This window comes from Branchiostoma floridae, chromosome 9, assembly GCF_000003815.2.
Source record: "Branchiostoma floridae strain S238N-H82 chromosome 9, Bfl_VNyyK, whole genome shotgun sequence".
Classification (NCBI taxonomy): Eukaryota; Metazoa; Chordata; class Leptocardii; order Amphioxiformes; family Branchiostomatidae; genus Branchiostoma; species Branchiostoma floridae.
The window spans coordinates 19,453,629-19,477,910 of record NC_049987.1 but is presented as its reverse complement, the minus strand read 5'-3'; the positions used below and the strand labels follow the sequence as shown (position 1 = coordinate 19,477,910).

The 24,282-nt window shown below is 39.6% G+C and overlaps 2 protein-coding genes across 8 annotated transcripts in view; one reads left to right on the top strand and one right to left on the bottom strand.

The window, feature by feature from the left end:
* Positions 1 to 3,892: 3,892 nt before the first annotated feature.
* LOC118423627 lies at positions 3,893 to 18,979 on the bottom strand. 7 transcript variants are annotated; one of them, XM_035831852.1, is made up of 12 exons: positions 18,748 to 18,979; positions 13,169 to 13,285; positions 12,176 to 12,315; positions 11,520 to 11,634; positions 10,648 to 10,837; positions 7,614 to 9,764; positions 6,935 to 7,076; positions 6,152 to 6,303; positions 5,162 to 5,348; positions 4,638 to 4,709; positions 4,247 to 4,305; positions 3,893 to 4,055 (listed from the first exon to the last, which is right to left on the bottom strand). In XM_035831852.1, the coding sequence occupies exons 1-12, from the start codon at positions 18,765 to 18,767 to the stop codon at positions 3,924 to 3,926; spliced, it is 3,477 nt and encodes a 1,158-aa protein (XP_035687745.1). In that variant the 5' UTR covers positions 18,768 to 18,979; the 3' UTR covers positions 3,893 to 3,923. The 7 variants fall into 7 exon arrangements, with proteins under 7 accessions (XP_035687745.1, XP_035687747.1, XP_035687746.1 ...); XM_035831854.1 differs by having other exon boundaries at positions 5,162 to 5,345; XM_035831853.1 differs by having other exon boundaries at positions 6,152 to 6,300.
* Positions 18,980 to 19,273: 294 nt separating this feature from the next.
* Positions 19,274 to 24,282, top strand: part of LOC118423629 (E3 ubiquitin-protein ligase RLIM-like) — a 10,772-nt gene continuing 5,763 nt past the window's right edge. The window contains exon 1 of the mRNA XM_035831859.1: positions 19,274 to 19,467. The gene's annotated coding sequence lies outside the window, so the exon portion shown is untranslated. The remainder of the gene's footprint in view (positions 19,468 to 24,282) is intronic.

Sequence of the window (24,282 nt, the reverse complement as noted above, 5' to 3'; positions counted from 1 at the left end):
AATTTAGATGGTGTCAAATTTCAATTTACAGATCTGATGTATACTGCAAGTTGTAGAATGAGGAGGCTTAATGTATTTAGGCTAAAACATGAAAGATTTGAAGCCACTCTCAAGAACAATAATTGTATTACGTAAAACATTGAACTTGCCAATTTTGTCTGGTATCAGGCTTAACTCAATGATCACAGTATCCTCACTCAGGTGAAAGGGAAATATAAAAAAAAGTAGGTAGCAACAACATTGCAAACAAATGCAGGATGATTTGTGATTTTTTCTAAAATGTCATCTTTTAATTGGTGAATTGTGTATGATAATGTGATGAAGGGCAATGGTGCTTATTAAGGTATCATAAAAAATTGTTGATATTCAAGTTGCCTGGCTGGATGAAAAGTAAAAAAAAATGTATCGACTTGTACAACATCATCTCAAAAGATGGCAGCAAATCTAGCTTTATTTACTTCCTCCAATACGACAACTGAGCCTTGGATTGAAGGGTAAACATCGTGATTATTATATAGAATATAGAATACACCATGATTTATTGAATCATGGGTACCTTGAGATACATGACTATCTTTGTATAAACTCTTACAAACAAGACTTTAACTTCTGTTGAAATTGAGGTTGGTAAAAATTCAGCCCAAAAGCTGTAATGCTTCCGGGATAATGGAATAATACATACTATGTATGATATTGTAATTTGATCTTTATTAATGGGTTTTGAAATTGCAGAACTGCTTGACAGTTGAGGGACATTTAATTTTTTTATGCATAATCAACGTCCATAATACTATATGCTTGATGAAGTAGCTATTAGGTACATGTGCTTTTGGAGAGTGAATTTGCCCTAAGCCTGAATTCTAGCTGAGTTTTGCCTGGCAGATAATTCTAGCATAATGATTGTATGGAGATGTTGCAGAATAGATTATCGCACAGTATAGATAATACAAAACTTAGGTTCATTAGACAGTTCTTGTGTACAGTTAAATAGTAACCTGCTAGTAAAAATAAAATTTGATATAGAATACAACATGGTGTATTGTCACTCGAGAAACCAGCCCGACCGCGGGTAGAATCACCCAGTGGCCGAAAGACAGAGGGTGATCCAACCTACGGGAGAGCTGGGACGATAGGTGATGCGGAAAAAGACCGTGTTGTATTCCATCTGTCGTACCCTCCCAAGAAAAAAATGTTTCAATGTGAAATGCACATGCGGGCATTGCAATGAGAATATTGATGATATAAATTTGTTGGTGTATTTTGATTTGTTGCAGATATTGTTTTGTAAATGTAAAGAGATTTAATATCGAGCAGACTAAAATTTATGATATCTTGTTGGTTGTTAAGAATATTATTCAATTTTCAGTCTTCATATTTGGGTAAATGCATTGTATATAATGTTGAAGATGTGCATATTGATTGTTGATGGAATAAAATTTTTTGAATGAAATTCACGATTGTATAACATTAAGTCTGAGTTACACTGATTGTATAATATTACATTTTGTATGTCTCCAACCAGATGTACAAGTGAGAACAATGACTTTTGTCCTTCCACAATCATCTTTTCCCACTTTGGTAGATTGGTAACATTTTTGCTTGATCCATGGCATTTATAAGCTTCTTTATTTCATGGGTTAATAGTCATTGTTTTTTTGAAATAGACGAAAAATTGTTGGGCGCGCAAATGTCTTTCATAAATTGATAAAATGTAGTAAGTGTAAACTAACAGAAAAAAGCACAATTCAACATTCCCAAAAGTTACGGTTTCAATCTTGATTTTTTTAATTTCAAACATCAATTTTTGACACAGGTACCTTAACAACTTCACATCTCAAACATAGACAAGTATTTTAGTTTTAAACACTGACATTTTAGACACATTTTGTACAGTCACAAAAATAAACAGTGATTCATGCTTAAATAACATTTTACATTCTCTATAACATTTCCAGGAATTATTCACAACTTTGTCCATAAAAATATACAAATCTTGAAATGATTCAGGACAATATCAAAGTCTTTTTTTGCAAAATCCTCTAAGAAACACTTCAACTTCGTGAGAGGTTTTTTTTTTTCTTATTGGTCATTGCCAAAATTGTCAGCAAGTTAAAATCCTCACTCATATCTCAAACATAGTTTAAGGATCTTGTCCTAACTTTGGATTATCTGAAGTCTAAATCAAGTCTACTCACAGAACTTGTTCAATATATCAAGAAATAAAGGCACATTCTTATTGCACCTGGTACAGTATAGCCACATCTCAGTCACATCAATGGACTGGGGGCAAATATGCAGCTTAGGCCACACCAATTTAATTTCTTGGTTCACGGATTCGCTCGCTCCTATTTTTTGGAAAAAAAAATAAAAATAAAAATTACCACTCAGCAAATTTTCACCATTTAATGAAACCATTCACCAACTTTCTGGTGAAGCAAATTGGCCTTTATATTATAAGCTCCTTAAAGTGTGGGTACAGGTGCGGTTACTGTACAATAATAGTGTTTTTGTACTTTTTTCAAGCTGAAAACTTTTTTCTTTGTGTTTTGGATTAGCTGTTACCTTTACCCCAACCATTTTACAAGTTTTATTTTTATTTCGCCCTCTCGCTCCATATTTTTTATGAAAAAATCCGTGAACCAAGAAATTAAATTGGTGTGGCCTTAGATACATGCAAACTAAGCCTGGTAACCATAATACCTTGTAGGGTGGGTACCAGTAACCGATAATTCTGGTACAGGTCCGGTTCAGGTCCAGAGCATCAGGTCCGGACCTGAACTTGGACCTGATTGTTAAAACTTGCATCCTGAACTCTGAGTGGTAGCAGCCATGATAGACATTCAGAACTGAAAATTTTGTGATGGACTCAAAGTGGTCGTCTTGAGAGTTTGACTGTTATTATTTCATTAGACTGTAAGCCCCCAAACGTGTGAACGACGTCCAATATAACCTTTTCATGTGATCTGTCCCTGGATTTTTATCAGGCCTGGTTTTTCTTGACTGGCCCAACAAGAAAAGATGTTTTTTTTCAAGACATGTACATATGCTCGCCTATCCAGTTAACTAGTGCAATCCAGGGAAATTTTTACAGTATTCATCGATGTCAATTACATCACTCTGTAATTCAAAACATCCAGCTGAAAAAATATGTTGGTATCATAAAAGGCCTGGTTGCTCAGCAAGACTTTGACAGGTAAAACAACCCCAAGCTAGTCCATGGAGAATGGTTACCAGGCTAATGCAAACTTACAAATAGTCCTCATATTATATACAATGGAGTAAAATTGTCATGCAATAGCTCTTACAACTATGACATGAGTGGCTATTTCTGAGTTAAAGAGAATCATTTAGTGTGACTCTCAGGAAAGTTGAAATGGTACAAGGTACTGGACTGTACAGTTTGGTTCTGAGAACTGATGACTTATAAATGGCACAAAGAGAGGGAAGTATAGAGGTGGCTCATCATACAATGCATTGAAGGAACATATCAAGGAATTTGTTCTTGGACAGCTACAAGACTCAAGTTTAAAGTAAAATATAAACTTTAAGGTAGTAGTCGCATAGCTTTTTAAGGCCATAGGGGTAGTGGGGTGTTATCCACTGTCTATGGTACAGTTTTAGAAGGCGGAGCCCATCCCTCTCCTTCCACCAGCTTTTACCTCCCCAACTGAAGTCAGGTACCCATTCTTACACCTGGGTGGAGTCAGGATAGTCGTGCTAAGTGGCTTTCTCAAGGGCACAACATCGGTGGTAATATTATCACTGGATTCAAACCCAGGACTTCTCGGTTCCGGGTAGAACATTCTAACCGTTATGCCAATACGACAGCACAAAGTTAAATGTAGCGATCTATAAATAGATTGAAGCTACAATGGCTAAAATCACTCAGATGTGTCTGTGACATCAGAGATGCAAAGAATGTTTTACTGATAGACATAGTTTTTCCTAGCGCGTGTGTTGTTGTCAGCGGAGCCTGTTCTGAAGTGGTATCGTGGTCCCACGGTGGTCGCTGACATCACCCGCTTTGGTTTGGACTGGTTAGTTCTTGTTCCCGGCTGGACAGCAGAAACAGAAAAACATAAATTTATTCACCACTTTTCTTTAATATAGAATGACCTTTTAAATAAACAAAAATTGTACATGGTGCAACGTATGAAAACAACTATTATTACACAAAATACAAAATAAAGGTATAATATCATTGTTGTACAAGTCATGTAACAATGAAAAAGGAAGAATATCTTACATGGAGTGGGGGTTTTTGTGTCATGTTGGTTGCAGCATTCTGAGTGACAGTTTCTGTAACTAGAATGAAATAATGTGATTTAGAATATACAGTCACGTTCAAGTTTGAACATTAAATTTGTATAAAACAAGGACATTTTTATTATAATCATCTGTTTTCAAACTCTTCCTGCATGTATAACTATCATCATGGTAGAAATCAGTGAATACAGTTAGAATAATTATCATGCCATCATTGCTCTAATCTAATACATGTATGTTGCTTTGTATTGATATTGCATTGTTCATGCAACAATAATCTCCCATCCTGTGCTTTTTTTTGTCAACTATTCCCTGTGTATGGCTTTAAGTGTTACGGTACAGTGACGTAACCTCTCAAAAGAGAAACTTACCTTTTAACCTCTGGTTGAGTCTGTCCAAAGACTGCAGAAGTCTTCGTTCCTCCATGGACAGTGCACTTGGTGCTGTAAACACAAACCACATAAATTATGTAAGGTTAGTTCACATCCTGTAAGACTTAGTGTTTTAGAGTGAATGAAAAGTTACATGTATCTGCATAAATCCCAGAAGTGAATCATTGTACATGTTTGATTTTTGCTGCAGAACTGAAATTTGCAAAACTCAGAAGAAACCTCCTAACTCTTGCAGAACACCCTATGGGATATCGCAGAACGCACTACAAAAAATTTCCAAATGTCCTGCAGAATATTGCAAAATGTGCTGCGAGATTATATGTGGACATTTCCCGAAACTCAATGCATATTTCGTGGCCCTACATAATGTAAGTGTAACTTCTACCACCATTTCATCCTCACAGTTATCTAACGGTTGCATGGCAAGCTTTTTTCTTAAGGCTTACAATTTTACTTGCTATAAAAATGCCGCTTGATTCCAGCAACAGCAGCTGTATACCCACCCTTCTGTCCAGTCTGTCTGTTTTGCATGGCGTCTAGTGCAGCAGCGATCTCAGCTTCAGAGATGGGCTGGTCAGACATGTACTCAGCCTCCAGGAAAGCGGCCAGACTCTCGGTCACCTCACTGTCAGTAGGGCCCGCTGTCCTGTTCCCTGGCTCCTGGGCACTGGGGATGGGACCTGTAGTAGTCTGGGAACAGAACAGTACTCTGTAAGTTACTGTCAGTAGGACCTGTACTGGCTGTAGTAGTCAGTAGAAACAGAACAATATACAGTAACTGTAGTTATTATCAGTAGGAATGGCTGTCCTGTTCCCTAGCTCCTGGGCATGGGACCTGTAGTAGTCTGGGAACAGAACAGTACAATTTAGTTACTGCCAATAGGACCTGATGTCATGTTCCCTGGCTCCTGGCCACTGGGGATGGGACCTGTAGTAGTCTTGGAACAGAACAGTACACTGTAGTTACTGTCAGTAGGACCTGTAGTAGTCTAGAGGGAGAACAGCACACTGTAGTTTACTGTCAGTACGACCTGCTGTCCTGTTCCCTGGCTCTGGGACTGGGGATGGAGCCTGTAGTAGTCTGGGAACAGACGTCTGTACACTGAAGTTACTGTCAGTAGGACTTGATACCCGGGGCACTGGGAATGGGGCCTGTAGTAGTCCAGAGGCAGAACAGTACACTGTATAGTTACTGTCAGTAGGACCTGCTGTGCTGTCCTGTTCCCTGGGCACTGGGTATAGGACCTGTAGTAGTCTGGGAACAGAACAGTACACTGTAGTTACTGTCAGTAGGACCTGCTGTCCTGTTCCCTGGCTCCTGGGCACTAGGGATGGGCCCTTTAGTAGTCTGGGAACAGAACAGTACACTGTAGTTACTGTCAGTAGGACCTATAGCAGTCTGGAGGGAGAATAGTGGACTGTAATAACTGTTACTGTTTCTGTGAGGCCGATATCAGTTGAGCCACAGGGACATCCCTGTCTGCTCTACATACCTGTGAGATTTCCGTAAACCGGACTTGCTGCTGTGAGGGGGTGGGGGTCTTCTGTAAGGTGTTGGCTCTTTGCTGGTTCCTCTGCTGCAGTAGGGCATTACGACGCAAGGAGGCGCTGTTGTTCTCACTGGCTGTTCTTCTCCTTCCTCCTGCTGATGAACATCATGGCATTCAGTACAACTGAAAAGTACCTCTTCACTCACCATAAACGTCAAAGCTCGAAATCAATTTTTTGGAAAAGGTGCGCTAGCCTGGCTACCATTCAGGAAGTAGTTTGCTCCTATGTTTGCTTCTGCTACCCAATGGCATGCATCTGCACGGGGAACTACATATATCAAAATCTTTGGGTGATGACATCAGTTATGAGGGAATCAAGGGTTCTAGAACGCTCATTCGAACAGGTGTTCCAACACCTGATGAAATACAGCAATCAGTTATTAATAACCATTTCAGTTTCTTGGGTAGTAGAAGCAAACATAGGAGTAAACTACTACCCTGATGGGACAAATTAGCGCCCTCGTCAAAGATTTGGACATGAAGTTGAGTTCCAAGTTAGAATAGCAAAGAAGCGACTGTATAATACATGTAGTGTATAATAATCGTCAGAGCAAACACCTATATATCCAGATGATACCCAGGCTAGTGCACTCAGCTTCTTTCAAACTAAAAATTTAGGAGCACAGAAGACATTATGGGTGCGCAACATAAAATAATGTAGGTCCTAAGTCCAATCAACAATGGTTGTCCACAAGTCCACCCCACCATACCCCCCACTCCCCTTACCTGTGGGTGCTGCAGATGAGAACCCCCCCACCCTGGGCATGGTTCTGAGCCTGGGGACCACCTCCGAGCCTGCTAACCTCCCCCCGTCCAGGGTCAGCTGGGACATCTGAGCTGTCTGCCGGCTTCCTGTCACAGCAGGATCCTGGAACAAATAACGATCACACAAAACTTAAAACATTTTCTTTACCTTCCAGCTGACAGCATGTACCTTGACCATCTAAATATTGAGAGTAAAACCAAGTAAAGAAAACCTAACTGTCAGAGAGCAAGGGTACTTTTATGGTATTTTACTGTCATAATCACTTTTTAAGTTTTAGACTTATTCATAAGCCATCACTTTACTAGTATACCACAGTTGGGAAGTAAAAGATAATACAATATCAGAAAAACTGTAATAAAAAGAAAAGAAATCAAATGTTTAAAAAAATCCAAAAAGTGAATAATGGACACTGGAACTAAATGTAAGTTACTATGCTGTCACACTCACAGTTAAGTAACTACATGCTCGAAGTACACTTGTCTCTGAAGGGTATTCAACTGTTTTCAGATGTACTACATGTACCAGATGTCATTACCATCATCTTTTCTTAGCCAAGGAGAAAATCTATCAACAATTACTGTACATATTCCCTGGCAATGGTAGCAAGTTGTAATGAAAGATGGTGACTAGTAGCTGTACCTGTTTTGATGCAGAAGCTGTTGAAACTTGCTCTGCAGTCTCCATTCCTGACCGGTCAGCTCTCTGATTCAAACAGGAGCGAACCTTGTCCCACAGCCAATTGATTTCGTCGTCTGTCGGAGTCTTGTCAAGACGAAGTCCATTGGCGCTGTAAATTTCGTGATCGTTTTCCATTTTCGTTTGCGCATTGGTCTGTTTTGTGTTCTCGACTTTCCTGGGCATTTGTGTGGAGGCCTGTGGTTGGCTGGGTGTGGCTTGTATTGAGTAACTGCAAGTTGAGACACTGAGTTGACGATTTGATGGCTTTCCAACTTGGTCACCAGGAGTATCTTCGTTATGAGGCTGCGAGCTGTCGTTACCGTGGAGTGTTATGGTTCCCTGTCTGGACGCGGCTTTCGCTCGGGCTAATATTGCTTTCCGTACCGACCCTGCGCTGGAAACGCGCCGCCTCCCAGTCTGAAGTCTCGTTGGCCCATTGTGAATCGCGGTGGCTTGAGGGGTTGTTGTTGGTCTGGAAGTTTGCGTGCTCGGTTGTGGCTTTGCGCCTATTTGTAACTCATTATTTTGTTCTTTTTCATCGTCGTCATATGTTAGGTCCACCCAGCGAATGCCACGCTTTTTCTTCTCCTGTTTCGCCAAGTCCACACTGTCTTGTATCTGTCTCCCTCCCGTTATAACCACACTGAAGGGTCGCGAAGGATGAGATTCATACTTGGACTTCTTTTTCAAGATTCCTTTGATGATCTTAGGCTTTGGAGGCTCTGGTTCCGACTCTTCTTCTAATTCTTCTTCCTCCGACTGATGGTCACTTTCTTTCTCTTCCTCCTCTGCCTTCTGGAACATTCCGTTTGCACGGTGGGCCTCTCGTTCTTGCCTCAGTAGGTCTAAACGTTTCTGCGTGTCATGGAGCTGTGTCTGCTGTTCTGAGCTGACCGCGTGCCCCTTGACTGAGATTCCAGTGCCGGAAGCTGTCCTACTTTGTTGACTTCCTGGCACGTTATAACTTGTGTTCCTTTCTACAGTACTCTCTCTGTCATGGTTAGTTCTGGAGTACCCATTGGTGTGGTTGTGAGCATCGTTACTTGTAACAGTGCTGTTTTCTGTGACCCTTGTGTAGTTCAAGAGTGGCCTAGAGTAAGCCATTGGAGTTCTTGTAGTTGAAGCCTGGGACACACTAGAGGCACTGCTTGTGCCGTTAGTATGTGCGACAGAACTATTTCCCGTGGTGTGAGAGACTGTTGTTGTTGTTATTGTGGTGGCAGAGGGAATGATACGGGTGGTACTTGGAGTGACAGTTGTGATCCCAGCACCACTACTTACTGTTGAGCTGCTTTGTGTTGCTGTCATCTCTTCAGCCTGCGAGGTGGGCGTACCCCAAGCCTTTTTCTGAGAGAACAACAGGCGATACCTGGGGTTTGAGTATGGCGCCTGGGTTGTCGTTCTGGCGTTCGACCCATAGCCTGTATTTGTCATTACCTGTGGCGTTTTCGCGAGAGCATCCTGAACTAATTCGTTAGCTTCCTCCACTTGTAGTTCGTGACTGTCCGGGACGTACGCACGATGGTTTGAATCCCCTGCAGTAGAGGATTGGAAACCCGCCCGATCCCCAGGTGCAGTTGTGAACAGTCTCTGCTGAGCAGGTGCCTGCCCAGCCCCATGCTGTATCCTAACACCTGATACACCCAGGAAACTCTTCCCTCCCCCACTGTTTGTAGGGACACTAGTGGCACTCGAAAACGCGTTGGACTGCGTCCCATAATCGCTCGCAGTGTCTCTAGGCCTGCCAATGATCGCAGGCTGTTGACCAGTACCGTGCGGAGCGTAGCCATTGGCTTGGAAGTTTGTATCGTGCCCTGTCTGGTACTGATAACCCGCGGGCCCTCGAAAATTCGAGTCTGTCACAGGAGTCGAAGAATAGTATTGTCCGTATGGCATGTCATACCCCGCCCTAGCAGCTGGTATCCCCTGCGCGTACAAACCCTGAGATACGTAGTTGGGATCGGTGTATTTGGAGTCCACGGTGATCCCGCTGATTGGCTGGTCCGTCCTGTACGCGGGATGGTGGGACGGAGCGGTACGGTTCTCGTCAAGGCTGTCCAGACTGGAGAGGCTGGAGCTGCGACGGAGATGCTCTACTTCTTCATGGAGCTCCTATTACAGATAAAGAAGTCATTAAACTGTGTTACTAATATTATCATATGATAGTACTTTGCATTCTTGGTGTCTATAATACTGCCAAACAGTCTTAAAGGAGTCCTTAACTTACCAAAAATCCATTTTCCAATTATAGATTTTGCAATAATGAATACATCATTAGCTACTAGTATCTTTTTGCAGACTTTCACTTCTGGTGAATTACGCGACATGTGTTTTGTAAAACAACGTGATTCTTGCTAACCCCATGCAGATCCTATTAGTATCCTTTAGATTTAAAAACACCAAGAAAGTCAACTGATGATTATATATAAAAAAAAACAGTTTTTCTTATTGCCTCTGAAATTGTTTTGCTAACTCTTGTCAGGCCTTGTCAGATAGATTGAATTTAAGTCATAGGGTAAGGATTGCATATAATTCAATTAGAGGGCATTTGGTGAGTTTAGTACAATACTGATTCCTTTTTGGTGCAGGCGGGACTAGTGGGTATTGTACATTGTATTTTGAGAAGTAGTATGCATTTGCTACTTTCCAAAATTAATATCTCTCAGAAAATAACCCTTCCTGACTTCAGGGCTTCTTTTACCATCCATTTGATAAGGTACATGTACCTGTCCTTGGTGTTGAAATCCTATAATTATCATCTATTGGAACAAAACACCCCCTTTGAGTTTAGCTTTCCTTTAACAATGACATCAAGGATACAATGATTTCATAATTGCAGATAAATAGCATTTGTCTCCAAAGATACTGGCTTTTAAATAAAAGCTGATGTATGATGATTGGACATAGTTTACACTTTTTTAAAAGAAATTAGAAAAAGACGATGATGATGCTGAGAAAAAGACATTTACAATACAAAAAAAGTATGCAAATCAACCTGTATGGTCCTTTGTTGTTGCTCAGCAAGAAGTCGATTTTGCTCCTCCAGTTGCTGTTCGAACATTTTCTTGCTGCTGGCAAGGTTGCGTTCACTGGTGGTACGCATTTCTGCCGTCAGCTTCCCGTACTGCAGGCCTGCGCCACCCCCAGTCTCAGTGGAAAGGTCCGGATTGCTACCTCCGTATTTCCTGTCAATCAAACACAATGTCTTAGTACATTCAATGACAAAAAATCACCACAAAAGGAGATAGGTTTTTAAGGATTATGACAATACATCAAAGAAATTTTTTTCTATAGTAAATTGGAGGCTCTTGGGCTGAGGGATTGCATATGGATGTCATTTAGGATATGTGCACAGGCACAGTATCTGAAAATTGATACATTTGTGCAGATAAGTCATCCAGGATGTTTAAATATGTAGTAAAATCAGTCTTTACCGCAGGATATGCATGATTTCACTACTTAAGTAAGCATATAGTATTGTGTACCTGTGAAAGTAACTTGAGAAAAGGCTACGGGGAAAACATTCTGCATTTTCGCAAATTGTTGGATCTGTACCTAAACCCCTGTAACTGATTTCTGTACCCTTTACCTCATGATTGATCATGTTTGGTGATACACATCTCTTACGCCTAGTGTACACAATATGTATGCCAAGCTACCTCCTATCTAAAGTACATTCAACAGCTCCTAGGAGACTTTAATGACGGCAAAGCAGATATGCCATCTAGCTGCCGACATAGGAGCATGGAAGAAACTTAGTCGCCTGCACTGCAGCCGACCGATGATGATGATGATGATACCCAATCAATTGTTGAAATCAACTCGGACTATTTAGATTGGCATACTGAACTGAACCATGACAATTACCTTGAAAAGATGGTTCGTGCTGAGGTGTTAGTGACGCCAGATGTTGTGGACGCTCTTGACGTCCCTCGGACCTGTCGTAACACCTCGTCTAGTGTTGGGGTGCGGGATTTCCTCCCTGGAACAGCAAGAATGATGTCACTTACTGACTTAGTAATGTATCAGAGTACATGTATGTTTACAGAAACTTAACCTCCAGAATTGTGTTTGTCCTGTCACAAAAGCATTTAAAGTTATAGGACTGACAGTAGATGTATCATGATATTGGAACAACCATATGTCTATGTGGGATGTCCCTGTAGTTCAACTGGTTCCAATTACTGCAGTAGTTGGTAACTAGGAGACAACAGTTCAATCCTGGGAAAGCATCTCAGTTGGGCTTTTGCCTGTTTTTGAAAAGGCCCTAAAATGGGTATCCCATGCATGTTTGAAGAGGTGCCTCGAGCAAGTTAAAGGGGAAGAGCTAGCTAGCAACTACTCCTTGAAAAGAAATACCCTGCTACAGAAACAGCAAAGGAAACTTTCCATCACTAGGCACTACAATGTGAAAAACAACTTGCATGTCTATAGACAATGATGTTACATTGTATACTATTACTGTTAAAGTTAGATTGCTGATCAAAGAGATGTTGTACAGTAATACATGAAGCAGACTGTACCTCTAGCAGACCCTTGCCTGACATGAGCCCTCTGAAATTTTTCCGTGGCTTCCTGCTGACGTTCTCGTCTCTTGGCGAGCTCCTGTTCACGACGCTTGGCCTCTCTCTCCGCGTCATGCTTCTTCTTGTCCTCTAACGCCCTGTGAAGGTCAAACAAGTCGTGTGAACTGTTAAGTAGATTACAGGGAAACATTGATTATAACTGTAAGCAGTGGTAGATACATGATCATTCCTCCCTGTTGGGTGTGATCATTCCTCCCTGCTGGGTGTTACTAGTATTTTGATTGGTCAATGTTCTATGAACCCTCCTTCTGATTGGTTCCAGTGCTAGATTGACCACATATTTCTAACACTTCACTTGTAACATGTGTTACGGCGCTATAACCCAAATGAAATGGGGCCTTCTGATTGGTTGACGTCATCTGGATATATGATGATACTCTGACTCCCCATATGGACAATATCTAGAGCATAATTTAGATCTAAGGTCTTGTTCTCAATTGGCAAATGTCAACCATTAGAGAGTAGACTTAAGAATCTTACAACACTGAGATTGAGAGCCACCTGCTCATCTAAAATGGTGCACGGTTCAAAGATGAACAAAACATAGTGACATTATTGTTGGATTTAGTTATACAGCCATAAATTAATATTGTCACATATTAAAGCCTGACAATAATGAAGAAGAATGCCATATGTGGAAGAATGCCACTTGTGGGAGTGATGGAATTTCATTCCAGACTGGATAACACTTTATAACAATGGATTTCAAAATTTAAATCCATAATTATAAGTGGAAAAACAAGACTGTACAAGTACATTACTTTGTACTTTCTTCAAATGTTGGTGCCAAAATTGTTGTTACCATATTGTGAATGGTACACAAATTTGTGACAACAATCTTTTTTAAATTTTGGACATCAGTAAAAAGAAATTGAAGTGGCGATAACAAAGAAACTAAAATGGAGTGTCCTCAGAGTATTTATAACTTACTTCCTCCTGCGCAGAGTTTCCTGCCTCAGTGTCTTGGCCCTGTCCTGTTCCTTCCTACGAGCAGAGTGGGTTCTCAACTGCTGGACCTGGTCCTGTTGGACCAACTTGTACTTGTCTCTGTGGAAGTAGTCAAGGGTAACAACCAACCACAGGCCTTATACAGTGATTAATTTATAACTTACAACCAACCACAGGCCATATACAATAATCAATTTATAACCTGCAACCAACCACAGGACTTATACAGTAATTTATAATTAATTTATAATAAAAACTTACAACCAGCCACAGGCCAACAATATATATACAGTAACAACCAACCACACTGTTTGCAACTGATATCGACAACCAACCACTGGTCTTCTATAACTAACAGCCAACCACAGGCCTAATATACTAAATTTTAAACAACTAACCACAGAACCTTTCTTCTTCTTCGGTATTATGTTATACAGTTATTAATTGATTTATAACAACCAATCATTGACCTTATAACTTATACACTAATCAATTTATAACAACCAACCACAGGCCTTATACATTGTAACAACCAACCACAGACCAATATAATTCTGTAAAACATTTATCCAGTTTATATTTGTAGGTGGGCATCACATATCTTTTAAAAATAGCCAAGTTGAAGGCAAACACATTGAATTCCATGTAAGACTAAGATCTACACAGTCAAACAATGCAATAAAAATGATGTCATCAGTTCCTTACAGGTTACATGTACATCACATGGTACCTTGCTGCAGTTTGGGCCGGGCTGTTTGGCTGAAGCAACAAAATATCATATAACGACAACTGTACTGCGGAAACGTAATGTATTCACACCTTCCTTACTCGTACTAAGTCTTCATGGTGAGAATGAATATTTTGTAAACAGAGCTGTCCAAAAGGTTTTAGTTCCCAATATGCAACACTATAGTATGACCTTGAATTGATATGTGAATATAGACCCAGTCATGGCTAGCTAGGTACAGAATAACTTCAATAAGGACTACAGTAAGACATATTCACAGGTAAAATTTCACCTGACTATTGTTTGAACCCACAACACAGCTGTCATGCTGACTTGTCTCCCTGTGTAACTCCTTGCAGACTGGAAGCCCATTCTCACACACATGTGCACAGCTTAACTGAAGCAGAAACTGAATGCTTCAATTCACTTGTTGAAACAAAATCCTGTCTGTTAAACTTTAAGGTGGATCACTATGTACCGTAAAGACATTTGTAGCCTTTGTAAGCCTCCCAACAAGCGTAACACAAGAACACACAGGGCTAGAAGTACTTTTTTTCTACATACCTGCACTGGTGAAAATTACATGCACCAGACAAATTTTACCTGCACCACTCTGAATCTAGGAAGTATGGATCATACTAAAATTGTTCAGGAACCATTGCAATTTTTTTAGCGACGCCTGATGGGCGAGCTTAATAGTATAGTGTGGAACCGTTTCGAAAGTATTCTAAAAACTGTACAGGAATGTCAGGAATGTCAAAAGTCCGCGCGTGCGTAGTTGCATCATGCCGGACTGTACCATTACCTCCACGGGTAAGCTTTCCAGTCGCAGGACACATACCGCGGTACCGATATACGTGTGCACAGCAGTGTTTTCCGTATTCGCGCAAGGCGATTTTTGATTGATAGCCGTGCAAAATTGAGAAAAGCCTAGGACTTCAGACGTACCCAAATTGTAGTACATGTATGTAGTATGGTGGTCATGGAAATGTAAACATTTGAAATAGGGGGTAAAAGATTGTTGAAATATGTTTCTCGAAAAATGACCTGTGAGTCGTGGAAATCACTTCCGGGTTCGTTCGTGGTTTTTGTGTCCAGGAGTTTGGAAAGTTTGATGGCCTTCTTCACCCTTAATATCTTTGTTTCAAAAATACAAACTGATGTGTGAAACAGGCATTGTTTGAGCTTAAAACATGTGGGGGTTGTGAGATAGCGATGTGATAGTTACCTTCGCCAAGAAAGTTATATTTTGGCTAGCGTTTGTAGGTGTGTGCCGGTTGTAGAAGACCACCATAGCTTAAGAACGCCTGGATGGATTGTATTGATATTCGGTATGTTGGTAGGTCTTGTTGAGACCTGGAAACGACAAGATTTTTGGCTTCCTAGTGGCCTGCTACGGTACTGCAGCAGAACTTCCTGGTTTGATACCTCGAGTTCTGGACATGCTGCGGCTATGAATCTTAAGTGGTTGACAGCTCTTGATGCTGTAAGTAAGTGGTATAGGTTTGGGCCCCCTAGCGGCTTATTTTGGAACTGCAGGACAGGTGACTTAGGTGTCAGACTATTAAAGGGAATAGCCGAAGAAGGGGTTGACGGATTGTTATGGTTTTTGATATGTGGATAGGTTACGTGATGCTTAATATAATTGCATATTAATTATGAAGAATTATGCAGAGTGGAAGCTAATTTGCATAATAAATTGGGAAATTGTCTAAACATGCTCAGCTCAATTAAAGGACCATTACAACATGTGACCTTTGTAACTGAGAAAGAGAAGAATATTGATAGATAAATACCTTATTTGCATAATTAATGAGAAAATGCTAACATATATTGCGCATGTCTGTTTGTTGGAGATGATCAAGTTATATAGTTTATGCAAATGAGGGCCTTATTTGCATAATTCATGACAAACACAATTAATTCAGTAGAAAAATATTTTTAACTATCTATATATCTATCTATATATCTATATGATATCGATACTGGCCGAAACCCTTTTTTAGCATATTGTTATTTAGCTAGAGTAAAACGAGGCCCTGATTTGTAAAATCGATGAGAAGCATTTACATTAGTTCACCCTTCACTCACAAGGGACCCCCTTTGACAGCAATGCTCTATGAACATCCATCGCCAGACGAATGGAATACGACTATTAAAACCCATTAACAACAACAATCTATAAAACTTATAAACATTAAAACCGTCGCTATGGCAATAATTTTAATTGCCACACTTTTTTTTCTTTTACTTTATAGGTGGTAACAGCCAATGCAGCTAAGAACAATCCACGTGCATGTACATCATAGGACATTTATGTATAAAACCCAGTATACATAGAGCAGTACAGGTTAGGTGCAGATAGACACCAGAAATACCTGCACAGCTCCAATTTTACCTGCACTAACCTGCAGTCTTGCATGCAGGTGGTATTTCGAGCCCCTAGTCTTTGTAAGTCTCCTAACCAGCGTAACACAAGAACGCGTAAACTGGACACCCCGTTCCGCACCCACAACAATAGTAATAAAACGGGTCAGATTATCTAAATAAACAAATGGTCTTGCTGCACGCAATTCTCTTTTCATCAAGGAAACAAAAGTTTTCACACTGTAAAAAACAGGAGAAAGGTGCTGGTCTACTATAGCTAGTAATACACCTGTACCAAATGTACACTCATAATCATAAATTCATAATCATAATATACAATAGGGTAACACTACAATTCTTTATCAAAGAGATCATTGAGGTATGAATACATGCTAACACAGCATTTAACAGGTGGAGAAAGAGATACAGGCAAGATGCATTGTTCTTTTTACTATTTTTAGAATAGATGATATGGGTTACAAGTTTAGTCTGCATGTAGGGTATTAAGATAAAGGTGTTTTAAATAAATGGGACAATAATTGGTAGCGTTGTGTTACATACTAGTCAAACCTGCCCGAGCGACCACCTCTTCTCAGCGACCACCTGGCCATTTCGACCGTTTTTTCTCGGTCCCGATTTTTTCCCCATTGACGTAATCATTAAGCGACCTTGTCTCAACGACCACCTGGCCAACGCAACCGCGACCGGCCCAAATTGGGACCCATAACAACCGCATCATTTTCAAAATTGAGGTTTTCATCGATTTTTTATGATAACTAGCGCGATTTTGTGCCGAAATCGTTGTAAGAAAATCCGAATTTAGTTGTTACAGAAGTTGTTTTTTTTTCTGAACATTGTTTGGAATTCTAATTCACTGCAGACAACATTTTGTGAAAGCAACAATTTACAAAATTACCATGAATAATTTAGTATCTCCACCTCTTATTTTGTCTAGTTATGCTGCTTCCAGACTAGAAAATGGCAGGAACAACCATGACTTGACAGACAAAACAAGCTCTTCACACGGGCACTATCAATACTGCTTGAGTAAATGACTGACATTTGACTTCCTATGTATTATCTTTTTTTTACAACAGCATTTCAGGTATATTTCAAGAACATAATTTTTTCACACGTAAATTTTTCATTCACAGAAAAGCTGCTCCCGAAATGTTATGTACAGAATGTGACTGTGTGTCATGGTGTGACCAAGTTAGTGGCAACTCATAATTCTCAGGGGACCAATGACTGTATTATTGCATAATCTTACCAGTGGTCCCTACCCAATTACCATTATCAAATTCCACAGGGAGCAAACATAAGACACACTTACCATAATTTCCAGTGATAAATTCACCCATTTTCAAGTAATGTTCAAAAATTCAGATTGTTTCAATGATTTATTTATGCTTTCAATTTCAATACTTAACTGATATCTAAAACATTTTTTTAAATATTTTTGCAGTGTTTTTGTCTACACAGTGCAAATAAAATTCAATTGATATAAATTTTCACTTAGCAAAGTGGCAAGGCATTTTCTTAATTTAAAATTGAGACATCTTGAGGATTCTTTTTTTTTTTTTATGGTCACCAAAAAGATGATTTATCTGTTTAACGTATACTTGAACTTCTGCCATAAGTTCTGACAATTTTTTTTAAATCAAAAATTATTACCTTAACTAGAGAAAAATGAAATGCTAATTGGCTATTAGTATTAGTGGTGTATTTGCTGTGCTAAGTTATACGGACAAACCACTTTCTGTGTATCTCCGGCTCCCCAATACTCTTATGATTTTATCCAACAGGTGGTCTTTTGGCAGAGTGTTTGGCCTAGAACCCAGAGGTCCTGGGTTAGAATCCCCTGACAAGCCATCAATATTGTTTCTATGGGATATTCAATTTACACAACCAGGTGTCAATACTGGGTACCTGACTTCGGTTGGGGAGGTAAAAAGTGGTGGAAGGGGATGCATAAATTTGCCCTCAATTATAGTTTATACCATGTCCGAGACAAGATGAATTTTATAACAACTCAGAGACCCCCCTAAAGAGACAAAAAGGCTATGCGGATACGATTAGAGTAGAGTAGAGTTTACTGTACCTTCTATACTGATCAGCACATTTCACTTGAGTACTACGTACTTCTCTTCAATAAACTACTTCATTCACAATACTTATTTGCAGATTACTGTCCAACTTAATTTACTACTACTAAGTACTACTAGTCCGCCCCTCCCCTATACTTGAAGTTCAAGCTAGTGAAAATTTTCTGAAACATGCTGTATGTATTGTCTCGATGGCGTACCTGTACAGAAAAACTAAACCTAGCTTCCACTGTTGCTAGTAGCTGATCATGATTTTCTAACAGTGATCTAGAGCACGGAAACCAACTTCCAGAACACTGGCTACAACACCCAACTTCCACCGGTGAGAAAAATGCAGGTAGCGCGGACCAAAAAAAGGATACGAGTATGCTCCAGTTAGCATGTTGACTTCGCCGTTTTCCACCTGTTTACCGTCAGCTGGAAGATTCCGTGCGCTTCATAGGAAAATCCTCTTCCGAATACATCCTTCTGTGCCCTTCAAGTGAGTTCTTATGGTGGTAAAATGTAGAAATTCCAGCACAGATCAGCGATCTTTGCTTCTGTCCGCCATCTTGACAGTTTGGGTTGTAACGAAGACAACTGCGCTAAAGGTATGCATAAAATCACCTCATTACGCAGCTTAGACGTCTCTTGCATTGTTTTCACTATTGAAATTGACTCTAAGATAACCTCAATCTCAATAACGATCAAAATCGACATATTCTTTGAAAATTGTCATAAAAGTCTCCTTTTAAACAATGACATTTAATTCCTATTAATTTTCAAAATGTGTTACAACTACAAAATTTGCACACAACGTTATTTTTTTTCACTAGCAAACATATTTAATGAGGTTTCTGACCTACGCTCTGCTTACGTCACTTCTATTCACATGTGACGTCATCAATTGATCAAAAGATGCGTGAAGTAGATATCACCACCCGTCTCGTTTCTCATACAGTGAATATGAACGAAGGAGGTTCTATTAAATAGAAAATATTTTGCAGGCTGTTATTATGAATACAGTAGACAGCAATGTACCTCGAGGCCCCAATCTTTGCCTGAACCTGTATTGCAGAGAGAGGTGAAAGTTGCTGAGAAAGGTATGTGTAAAAGAAAGTCTTAAATGTCTTAAAATCGCCTTAAATATGATCGAAATTGCCTCTCTGCCAACGCAAGAGTGTCACAGTCTGGTACCTCTATCCTATATAACCTTTGGAACTCTGAAAAAGTCGTATGTTATCAACTAAATTGTTATGAAAACATCGTGCTTTTTTTGGCAACGTAAAAATAACGTTACGTGCAACATGAACGGTTTGTAAAAAGTAATTACGTCAGTTTGACAGTTTTTCGTCTTCGTTTGAAAGTATGAGATCATCTAAGTATCATATACTTTGTAGTCGTTGACCAATACGGAGGTAGAATTATCATAAATGATATCACATAATTTTACTAAACGTCAGTAGTTTTGATATATTAGAAATATGTTTATGAAGATTGTTGCCTGAAGGGACACTCTGCTGTCTTCACCACAATTCTCTTGTTGTGTCAGAATATTTTGACGGAAGTCTACGCTTGTCTTGAGCATTTGTGGTACCTTCGGCGGGGTGCCCAAGCATTTGCACGAACCCCATGAGATTCATTCAAACATTATGTGATACGCACAAATCACTATGTGAAAACACACGAACCTTATGAAAATCACACGAACCACTATGCGAAAACCTACGAACCGTCTGTCACACACACGAACATGCGATTTGCACGAACCTTATGCGAATGACGTAATGTCACTTGATGACCCGGAGGTGGTTGGCCAGTTTTGCATAAGGTTCATGCAAATCACATAAGGTTCGTTTGTATCACATAGTGATTCCTGCTCACATAAGGTTTGTGCGTTGAAGACAGAACTGGAGATTTCAGAGTTTCTTAATGAGGACCATGTCCTTGCAATACAAATTGTGCAAAGTGCAGAAAAGTAGTCTGCAAAATTGTCAACTGTTTACTACTTATAATCAGAAAAGGTAGGGATTGACATAAAAATAAAACACGTTAAATTACATGTATAACGGTTATTAGTATATAATAGTAACTAGTTCATGTGATATGTGCTGACAACTGCTTTGCCATGATGTTTATTCTAATAATTTCTATAGTCCTCGATGGTAGTCTATGAATTATTAATAACAACTTTACGTCAGAACCAAAGGCATGTACATTCAGTACAACAACTGTTTTCAAATCACCTCTGCAATTTTCAATACATGTATAAACAAAGATCATTAGCTTCGCCAAGAAGCTTATGTTTTTGCCGACTTGGGTCTGTATGTAGGTCAACAGGATATAACTCGAGAAATTGTGGATGGAACTTTTTTATTTTTTGCAGGTGTGTAGCGGTTGTTTAAAGGCATGCCTAGTTCGAAAATGGGTTACCTGGCGTTTTCCTATGGTACATTAGCGAGCTTGGTATTTTTTTGGGTGTTTTTTCGGGAGGCATAAGTCAAAATGTAGCTGGGCGATTTCCACGATATTTGGCAGGTCTGTAGCGGCTGTGGAAAGGATTGCCATGTGCGAGAATGGTTTAGCTACCTTTTACCTATGGTGCTGTAGCTGGCTTTGTATGTAAGTGCGTTTGTCTGTAAGCAAGATAACTCGAGATGTTCTTGATGGATGTTAATGATATTTGGTTGATAGGTAGGGGACACAGAAAGGAAGGTCAAGTTCGATAATGGGCCTCCTGGCAAATTGTTTTGGTACTGCAAGTGAGCATCAAAGTTTTCGCCTAAATTTTCTAGAAGTGCCAGGTTCGTGATTTTTTACTGGTGGATAGCTGTTGGTACTAGGAGTCAATGGTCTAATTTTGGGCCCCCTAGCAGCTTGTTTGGAATTGCAGTGGGTGTTATATTTCGTAACTTTTTAGATGGATAACTCCTGAGGGGATTGATGGATATTTTTTGTTTTTGGTAGGTAGGTACTTTGGATGATTATCAACATAATGAGATGCAAATTATATAAATCACTCTGTATTTAATATAATTACTTAGGGAAACTTCTATAACGGTTGAAAAATACTTGTGACAGAGTCACCTGAAAGGACTTGAATCGACCCATAGATGTCTAAAAATAGAGAAGAAGTAGGTCAAAGGAGCCAGTGGAAGCAGGGGCTCCCTCATAAACAGACGTTGTCTTGGAAGCATGAAATTCTGATTGACCAGGGATGTTACTAGGTCATCCGTGTACTATTCTGCCAGGATGGAGTCTGGTAGAGACTACTGGCTGAAAAATGCCTATAAATGGTCATGGTTCATGTTAGCAAAATACAAAGCCTGACCGTGTCCAACACGTATCTATAAAATTAAGCAATTAAATAGCTTGCTGAATTGATGTCAATACGACGGCACACAGCAAAGGATTCATAGCAGTTGAAATATAACATATCTATATACAAGTGTTGCTTATATCTATATACAGATCAACAATAAAAGCAACACTATATCATGGGAACGGTAAAAATGTAGTAGAGGGAACTTGACGAATATCACTTGATATAAAGATGTAGAGCTAATATCTACGAGACACTTCAGGTGTATTTTCTTATGATGGACTGCAAGGAAACTTGGTGTTCCATGTGCCAGTAACACTACATGGGTCTAAACAAACGAATAAGTACTATGTAAAGTCAGTAATATAACATAATTGAACAATGACGGCTTGTAACACATAGTACTTACATCTGTGAACTAGGTTAAAACAACAAGTGACCAAGTGCTGGGACAAGACAAACCCAACATGTTGAAGAACAGCACTTAGGTCAAAAGGGTCACCGTCAATTATCCACGCATTCCTCAACTCTTAACAGAGATGTCATGTTGTAAGGGAAAGGTCGGCTAGAAAGAACTGACATCATTGCGAGAAATACAAATCGCCAAAGGTGACAGGCGGTTGTCATCGGACAGTCGCAGAAATCATAACCTTGGACTCTGTAAAATACCTCTGACTTAACTCGCGACTGCAAAACTTTACTTTCTATTTTCATGAGATTGAAACAAACGTTCACCAAGGCGGGGGTCGTAGCAATCCTTACATATGGCCCTTAGATGACCCTTGGTGAGTTAAAAAGTTCCGTAAATTGGAAGGAACAACTGTTACAGTGGCCGGGGTTTGGTGAGTGACGAATGCAATTATCGGCGTGACTTCCTGTGGTTTCCAGGTTTCCAAGACCTACCCACATACCAAATATCACTTCAATCCATTCAGCCGGTCTTCAATTTGCTGGTTTCTACATACATACATACATACATACATACATACATACAAACGCTACCCAAAACATAACCAGCTCTCCGAAAGTAATTATGACAACACAAAATAGAACAGTAACCTCATACCTGTACAAGTTGTTCTGATTATGCAAAGACATTCATTCACATCGCCAAAACATTTGCTGCATTATGTACACCGACAGAATAGACTAATCTACTCACAATGTTCATAATCCAACCAACCACTACATGATGTGACTAGATAACATATGGACTTATACACATTAATCATTCAAAAAGAACTATCTTCCATAGAAATTGTTTATTTGGCGAAGATATGTGTTCGAGGAACTCTAGTTCACTAATGATTCAGTATTTACACCAAAAAATTAAACAGCTTGGTCACTCTACCAACTTTCCTATCAGGTTTTCATGTGTTAAATGTATATCAGAATGTGTTGAATATGCATATGAGGACCTATATAATTTCTATTCATTTGATACATTTCTGAATTCACTTTGTTTAACAACAGCATAGGTGGACTATAAAAAAGTTATATTGGGATAATTTTTCCAAAATCTGTATTGATTCCATGTGCTATTTTCCCAGCGATTAGCAACCATAGAACCATCTAGTAGTTCATTGCATTATTCAAATGTCTGAGTCCAACATTTCGTCATGGACTGACATATAATTGATCTGTCTCTCCCTATAAATAGACCTACAATAGAAGTACAATAGAGCATTTGATTAGGTATTGATTTTAAAGCTGTGTTAGTTGTGTTGTGTGTTGTCATGCCGTGCAACGGTGGTTTATGGTTGGTTGGTATTACGTGCAAGATTTCTGGAGATGACGTCATTCTGAACTAACTGTATTATCTGGAACATTGATGACATTGTCGGAGCCAACGCCTGATAAATGCATACATAGCCGTAATGCCAGAGGAAAATCGGGTATGTTGTAATTTTATTTTTTTGTCTTTAATTTCTTCAGTTCTCTCTATATTTACTCTGTGAAGGAGATCAGTGATCGCCAAATTAGGAGTATTGTTTTTGTCTGGATTTGCGTGTCAGCAGCTATAGCTCAAGATTTTTTGGAATGTCAGGGTTTTGAAGTCCCACAATTTTTTGCACCATTGCAGATTTTTTAGGTTTAATGCAGAATCATAGCTCAACACCCCTATCTTGAAGGTGTGGTATAGCCCATAGCTGGCATTTGCCTGTGTTATTGAAGCTTTCAGCAGCAGGGGCTTCCAAGCAGAGGTTATATTAGGCTCTGAGTTGTTTTAGATCAGCTGTCAATTGCCTAAGAGTAAGACTGTGATACCAGGGCTCGAAATACCACCTGCATATGCAGGTTAGTGCAGGTAAAATTGGAGCTGTGCAGGTATTTCTGATGTCTACCTGCACCTAACCTGCACTGGTTCATGTACTGGGTTTTATACTTATTATATGTCCTTTAATGTAGCTGTATATGGATTGTTATTAGCTGTATTGACTGTTACCACCTATAAAGTATAAAAGAAAAAAAAAATAGCAATGGCTCCTGAACAATTTTAGTATGATCCATACTTTCTAAATTCAGAGTGGTGCAGGTAAAATTTGCTTGGTGGAGGTAATATGGTATATACCAATGGTATAAGCGGGACCAATTA

Coding starts and splice junctions, on each gene's coding strand:
- LOC118423627 (XM_035831852.1), bottom strand. CDS start 18,767: ATGCTAACTGGAGCATACTC. Junction 13,286..18,747: donor ATGCTAACTGGAGCATACTC/GTATCCTTTTTT, acceptor CTACTTCCACAG/AGACAAGTACAAGTTGGTCC. Junction 4,710..5,161: donor CAGACAGACTGGACAGAAGG/GTGGGTATACAG, acceptor TTGTGTTTACAG/CACCAAGTGCACTGTCCATG.